The 7,745-nt window shown below is 42.5% G+C and overlaps 1 protein-coding gene across 1 annotated transcript in view; it reads left to right on the forward strand.

Moving 5' to 3' along the window:
- Positions 1–7,745, forward strand: part of FILIP1 (filamin A interacting protein 1) — a 77,175-nt gene that overhangs the window by 66,417 nt on the left and 3,013 nt on the right. The window contains exon 6 of the mRNA XM_009081498.1: positions 2,847–2,904. Coding sequence (XP_009079746.1) covers positions 2,847–2,904 — 58 coding nt within the window. The remainder of the gene's footprint in view (positions 1–2,846; positions 2,905–7,745) is intronic.

Here is a 7,745-nt window from a genome sequence, read left to right on the forward strand (position 1 = left end):
AGCTGCTTTATCAGAGGTTGCAGGTCTCCTTGGGTCCTCTACCAGCCCTGTACTCATAGCTTGAGTAGCCCAGGGCATCTGAAATTGCACTGGGTATCTGCTCATCACTCAACTGAACTGTTTCTGTCCAGGGCAAGCTGTGCCCTGATCTGATTGGGAACAAATGCTGGAAAAGCACCTTTGTTATTAAAATATTCCAGAAATCAATGCGTGCATGAAAGCACTCTTTTTGTGTGTCAATAAAATTCACTAAGCAGGACCTGTTATAAGCTACTAAAACATGCTAAATGCTCTGTACATTCAAATTGCTTTACTTCCCTTAATTGGACTGTCCAACCTTACTGCAGCTTTGCAGCCTAATACACCTGCCCGTGTCGGAAGTGAGCACTGATTACTAACTGCAGCTGTGTGTATTCACCTCTCTCAGTAATGTCTTTAGGAACCTCTCTCGGGCCCCTGTGCTGTTCCAGCACCACGTACTGCCCTGCCAGCTCAGAGCCAGCCTGTGTCACCCTGCATCCCACGGGGTCACATCTCAGGCGCTCCGTGCCGGCTGCGTAAGAGTTGGCTTTTGGTTGGAGCCACATTTCTGGATCAACCAGAAGACAGCAGCCTACAGATGAACAGGGCTGGAAGGAACAGCTTAGAGCTTGGTTCTTGGAAGAAATGATGAAGAAACAGACAGTCGTGTGGGTTCTCTGCCACAGACACTACAGACGTGCAGTGGAGAGTGTCCTCTGCTTGCCTGCCCCATCACACGCCAAAGGGAGCTGCTGGCTGGAGAGCCACCTTTGTGCCATTTCACTTCGCAAACACAAAATGCTTTTGCAGCTGCGTGTGAAGCAGGCATTAGCCTCCCTACGATCATCAGCAAGTTAGTATGCTGCAAGGAAGGCAACTAAGAAACTTAAAGCAAGTTCGAGTTCTTTTCAAAGTGCTTTTGAGCGATTTAGGCTTGAAATGAGTAACTTGAAAGCGCCCAAATCCTTAGTTAATAATTTACATGTGAATAAAGCTGAAGAAATGCCTGAGATTCCAGCTACTCCATTTGATTGCCTCATGTTTACACACTGTGGAACTCTTTCAGGGAGTACAAGATGTTTGTCATTTGGGTTCCCTGGGATGTTGACATATTTTCCAAGGCTGATGGAATGCATTTGCATGTTTTGCCCTACAGAATTGTATGGGCCTAACTTGTTTTGACATCTACATGTGAGTTCCATATTAGCCTTTAGACTGCTATTGTAAATGTTGCTTTTAGTTATTGAAAATGGCTTCCTTCCTGTCAGGCAGACAGCATTCAAGTTTTCCAATTGTGATTTTTTTTGAGTGTACACATGGGGTTTCGAACTGTTCTTAGAAGATTAAGGAACGGTTTTCCTTTGCATACTCAGGATGCAGACAGAAAGACCTGATGCTACTGGCTAGAAAACCTTTGAGAGAGAAAAATGCTCCTTCAATGAGCATTTTTAAGAGCATTTTAAAGTAAACGTGTGAATGCATGTGGCAGCTGATGCGATCCCCTAATCCAATCTATTTCAGAACTATAGTCTTATTTTGCTTGCTTGTATGTCATAAATTACAGAGCTTAGTCATTTAGCAGGTGAGTCTAGCTAGAATTCCAGGATCTTACAAGAACTGTTCTCTTTTGTGAGATCAAAGTCTTCATCCATTATCTGACTAAAAAACAGTCGCATATGAAATTCAACTGAGACACTGAAGTTGTCACTGTTAACATTTGTGTCTGTATTTATCACTGCTGGAGACCACCCCCCATTTTCCTTTCAGAATTGTCATGTTTATATTACATATGTTTTCTTTAGGTCATAGTTCATACAGGGTATCTTCCAGTTTTGACCTTGCAGGATATGTGTGTCGTTCTCTGTACCACAGAGACAGAAAATAGCAGTTGGCCCTTTTGAATCTTTTTGTTCCTATACATGTGCATCTACACATTGGGATTCAGTTGCCTAAGGATGTGACTGCATTTTCAAAGCTATGGGATAGCTTTGCCTGGCCTCCAGCTGTGGCTCCAGAAGGGCATAGGAGCTGTGTTGGGACTGTCAGACCCAGGCCTACCAGTTAGACTTTTTTTTTTCCTTCAGTTCTGAAGTAATCAAAATTGAAGATGTGTGCTTGGTAAGCTGTAGTTCAGGGCAGCATGCTGGCAGAGATAGTAAAATGACCATGTACACAACTGCCTTGAGGTTTCCCTGGAAATCTGGGCTGGCAGCTTCACCCTCAGCAGAATTCATCAAGTTGTGGCTAGGAAAAGAAAATTCAAATCTCTGTTCTCTCTCTCTCTCCCAGTGCAGGAATACATGGTCCCAGCCATGGCCCCAGCCATGACCCCTTTCATTCAATTTTATCTATAATGCTGAGTGATCTTGTCCCATCTCTGAAAATACGGCAGTTACCCTGGGTTCAGCATCAGCCTCTCATAGTTATACACTCTTGAGAGCCTGTGCTAGTCTCTGTACAAGATGCTAATACCCTGTCTGACAGCTAAGCCAATGTTCCAGTAGCCTCTAAGGACATCTCACACTGTGTCATGCTGTGGGATGGGAGTTTTGCACGGATTCCCATACCTATGACATCCTGATCCAAAACACCAGACCTCAGCTCTAGGAAACATGTTTGATCTTGACTGTAGCTTTGGCCTTACTATAGCAGTATGTGCCATGGCCAGATTCTAAATCTAAACATTACTTTGCAGATGGGTATGATTTGGGATATTGTTGCTTGAGAGATAAATGAAGAACCAACGAAAAGTATAAGATGAACATATATGAGAAGAGAAAAAATCCTTCATTCATGGCATTTTTCTCTGTGTCTCTCTTTTGCAGACAGGACAGGATGGGTCGTCCCCGAGACCTACACCCACCCGCATTCCTGTGTCAAAAGGTATGAAAGCAGGAAAGTCAGTAATGGCAGCCCCAGGAGCAGGAAATGTGACAAAATTCGAGCCTCGTGCCGAGACTCAGTCTATGAAAATAGAACTGAAGAAATCTTCAGCCAGCAGCTCTACCTCCTTGGGCGGGGGTCAGGGCTGATGGAGGTGGCTCAGGGGGTATGTTCTGCAGGTTTTGCTGCTACCATGGAAGTCAGCCCCCCCTTGTCTGTGTAGCTGCTCACGTTTGCCTGTACTAACGAAGTCCTGCAGCTGTCACTTACAAGAAACTAATAAGTGTGTGCACTGACTACTTAACAACATCCTTTTGCTTTCTTACTCAAGTTTAAAAGAGGAAAAAAAAAGCCATCAAAAAGACCATTGTACAGCCGAAAGATTTTCAGTCTAAGAGGAGAGAATGGAACAACTGCACTAGGTTATTAATCTAGTTCAGGAATTTTTAATGATAGACATGGTCACTTTTTAGTAGATCAAAGGAAGTTTGGTCAGTTTTACTAGATTGTCTTCCACCTTAACCGATCACTTTCCACCTTTGCTACTGCATGGGCCACTTTCCTTCCTGCCTGTGATCATATTATTGAAATGCCACATGGCCTAGGGAAGCAATGCCAGGAGAGAACGTACTTGAGGTCCTGTTTTACTGGCAGCTAGTACCTCAGGTGTGGGAGGAAGGGGAAGAGAGAAAGGATGGGCACCGTGTGACCAGCCTTCTCCTTAGGAGCCTCCCATCCACATCAGCATTCCTCAGTGGTGAGTGGCTTTAGTTACAAAATTCAGGGGCATAGGGAGGTTGCGAAATGTTTGGTGGCAGCAGTGTTAAGCAGCAACTTAATTCTTCCAGAAGGGGTTAACACTTGTAGGCAGTACTTAGATCCAGGTCCCTGAGTTACACGCACTGGGATACTGCCAATTTAGGGCTCAGATTAAGGCACGTGAGCCAAAAGGTATTTAGTCTCTCGCAAAGGCTTGAGAAACACTGATCTGGCTAAAATCAATATAGTCCATTTGTGCCTGCTCCAAAGACCACTAAAGGCTATGAAGCAAGTCATTCCATTGACCTGACTAGGTTTCCAGTTTTCCTGGTTGGGATCTTATCCAAGCATCTTTATGTCTTAGAGGGGAAGTCAGCACAGACTGCTCATGGAATTGCTATCTAAAGGTACAGCTCAGCTACAGACAGTGAAAGAGAGAGGGTTTGGTACGGAAGTTACTCACAGTTTTCAGATGTGTAAAATATTTTGTCATAAATACAGATGGTCTCACAATACCATGGCAACTCATTGTTTTTCCTTCCTTCTCTGTGATTTCCTCATTTATATGTTTGCATTTTTAAGCATGTTTTAAGGAATTGTTCCAGCATGGAAATGGTGTGGATGCCGATGATTGTTGTGATTGTTTATTTAATAACAGTAAAGTTATTAAAGGACATTTCCATTAAGCAATCAATTTCCACAGAAGAAAGTCACAACCAAAAGAAATGGAGCCAAACAGACAGAAAAATGATGATTTTAAAGCTTGCACAATTCTTCAACCACCACAGCAAGCTGTGAAGGACCCAGTGGTTAGAACAGCTTTCAGAAAGCAAGGGGGGAAGACCACCAATAAATCATAAATACAATTCACAGAAAAGAAAATGCACCAGTGGGTAAATATGAAATGGCTTTCTGTCTGAGAGAAGAGATTTCATGGAAGAATCTGTCACAGGTCAACAAAATTATGTTCAATCCAAGCAATGTTTAGTCTTCATTCTGCACTTTGCATTGCTCTCCAATTTAAGACCCTGATATGGCAATTATCCCACCATAAAGCTGGCATTTTATTATTCACAAGAAGGGCATTCTTTTCTTTGGTGTAAAGCTGCTGCCACACCAGAAAAGAAGCAGGTTTCTTTTTTTTCCCCACTTGTAGCACCTGCAATACCTGTTAATATTAAGGTTCTGGTTCCTATGGCATCCAAAAATCAGATTTGTTTTAGTAGCATTTTTCATAATGCCGCATTCCCAGTATTTCAGATGAAACTAGGAAACTGGAATTAGCAAGCAACGTGAGCTACTATGCCAGAAATACATCAGATCCTCTCAACTAATTCTTATCACTTAAAAGCCTCAATATGTCAATAAATTGTTGCTGAGATCTTACTGTTCTTATTGTAACATGGAATTTTTAACAGATGTTTGAAGAAAACACATTATTAAGAGCTTTTTCTGGATCTCCCTCTAAACACTGGCACTGAAGCAAATCTTCAAGTCAAAACAGTCATTTAAATAATACTGTGAACATGAGCCCAAGCTAATGTGGCTTGATACAGTGATGAACTACAGCTGCCTTGAGCCTTCCTTGTGTCAAAGAAACTTAGTTTGCTAGTTAACTGTTGCTATACCCAAGGCAATGTTCTATGCCAGCCTGTGGTTGAAAAAATTGTTTATGTTTGAGGTCTAAGAAACTAATTCACCTGAAGAAACAAGCCAGCCTTACAGTAGCCATATCCAGGACACACAAACTGGCACAATTAGAGCCAGAACTGCAGGCACAAGCTGGGGACTGCTCCTGTAGAGTCAGAAGGATATCATGAGACAGACTTGAGAAATTCCAGACAGGTCAGACTGAGGATCCTGTTATTTTTCCCAGGGGCAGCACAACAAAAAGGAGCTTTTCCTCCACAGCAGAAGCCTAAAGGCAGCTGGTTTAACTGTTAGCTAAAATTAGGTATTTAGTTATAACTTTTAATTCTGTTTTAATTGACCTGAGATTCTTGTTTCTTAAAGGTGAAAAAAGGGTAAGATGAAGAAAATAGAAAGCCTATAGTTCAGAAATCTTAAAAGTTGAAGCATAAATGCCTGTATTTTATTGAAATTTCCTCTGAATCTGTAGACAGTTACTTTTAGTGACTGCAGTAAGATTCTCCATTCAGTAGGTCAGCTCCAGAATGCAATTTAAACAACCTAGTCTAAAGACAGTGCCTAAGCCCCAGAGGCATCCTGAAGATGTTCCTGATGTTCTTCCACTGCCCTTGTCAGTGTTTCTTTTGTGACCTAACTAACACTACAACCTCTGAACCTCACTGAGATCCATAATTCAGGTATTCTTGCATTTCCTCTAAGGGATTTTAATTCCAGCCACAGTTTTATGGTCACTTAAAGTCAGGTTGTAACCCCACACTGGAGTGAAAAGCTGTAGTCCTGTCTTTGTCACCTCCAGCCAAGAAGGTGGTTGTCCCTTGAGCTGGCACAAGTGCTTGAACTTAACTGGGGAACTGATCTGAATTAAAAGGAACCTGGAAAAAGCATAAAGGTTAGCTTTAATGTAGCTTAGTTCCAGACTCTTCGGCTAGAAAAAGAAAGAAGGATGGCATAGGAAACAGGTGGCTGTTTTAAAGTGACTGTGGAATCATGAATGCCTCCCAGCAGATCAAATACCACACAGATGCAGGGGTAGTACTGCTTATTTAAAAAAGCTTTTAATTGAAACCTTTCTTCAAAGGTAGGAGACAGGTCCCCCTTCTCACTAATATCTGAGGAGGCTCGAACCCACACCAGCTGCAGGCAGGTTCACTAGTGGCACTGACAGACAGCCGAGGGGGAAGAAGGTGTCATTCTCACTCCCTCCCCTAAAGGCTGTGCCGTTCTGCATGGAGAGCTTCAATATTCACTAAGCAGAAACAAGAGAGTGCTTGAGTGGTCAGGATATTGAACTAGGAGGAGGGAGCCCCCCCGGATTTGTGTCCCTGTTCCAAAGGCTGCCTTTGAGCTTAGCCTTTTGTGAAAAGGAGGCTTATAAGATGAAGTGTCTGTGTTCATCCATCCCTCCATCAGTCCTTCCCTGATGAATTAACACTGAACACACCAACCAATTTCAACCAAACCTGACAAAGCAATAGAGGTCTCCAGAAAAAGAAGTTCTTCCAGTTTAATGAAAAGGGTGGCAGAGAAGAGGAGCAAGACCTTGGCAGGGACCCACTGCGCGAAAGAGTGGAGCATGAGCTCACCTTCATACAGCATCAAAGAATGAATACAAGAGAGTGTTGTCAGAAATACCACAAGGACAAGCTTTGTTCAGACCTCAGATTTAACTAGGCACCAAAGAATCAAAATCTGATACACCAATCCATAGGAAAATATTAGGGCCTTTATTTACAGGGCTTTCGTGTATTCTACATTATGGGAACACAATGCAGAAACTAAGCCTTCCCAAGTGATCATCTGGAATCACTCATCCTCGTGCTTTCTCTCTCTTACCTTTTTCTCCATATTTTTTTTCTTTTTAAATGAAGTGGAACAGCTTCAGTAGCAAAATGCACTCAACTCAGAGTCATAATGATAGTTACAATGCTTTGTCAGGAACTGAGGTGGCTGAGAAGCAATGTTTGTATTTTCAGTAGTATCCAATGTCAGCTGGAAAGATGTCCTGGTCTAGCTGACAGTGTGGCCATAGAAGCAGTCATCATAACTCAAGCCCAGCAGTGGGAACATTTGGCTTAAGACAGCAGTAATGTGTAGAGGGGCAAGAGCAGGGAAAATGCCTACCCATCCATGAGCAGCACACATGGACTGAAAAAGTGCACCCTTAGCTCTCCAGGTGATATCTCTGATTTTAAATGTAGCTCCAAATAAGTTTTCTACTGTGCTCCCTAGGTTAGATCCCATCACCGGAATTACTGCTATGTATGAGTATTGCTAATGTAGTCATTAGCAGATCAATAAGTTTGAGTAAATTTGACTGAAAATGAAGAGGCTCAGAGCTTAAACCCTAATGCCTTGGAGATTTCTCTCAGATCAGTAAACATGCAATGAATGGTAGAAGAACAGAGATTTTGATATATTTTGCCCACCTCTTT

The sequence above is a fragment of the Acanthisitta chloris genome, unplaced genomic scaffold (genome assembly GCF_000695815.1).
Source record: "Acanthisitta chloris isolate BGI_N310 unplaced genomic scaffold, ASM69581v1 scaffold4869, whole genome shotgun sequence".
In the NCBI taxonomy this organism is placed as follows: domain Eukaryota; kingdom Metazoa; phylum Chordata; class Aves; order Passeriformes; family Acanthisittidae; genus Acanthisitta; species Acanthisitta chloris.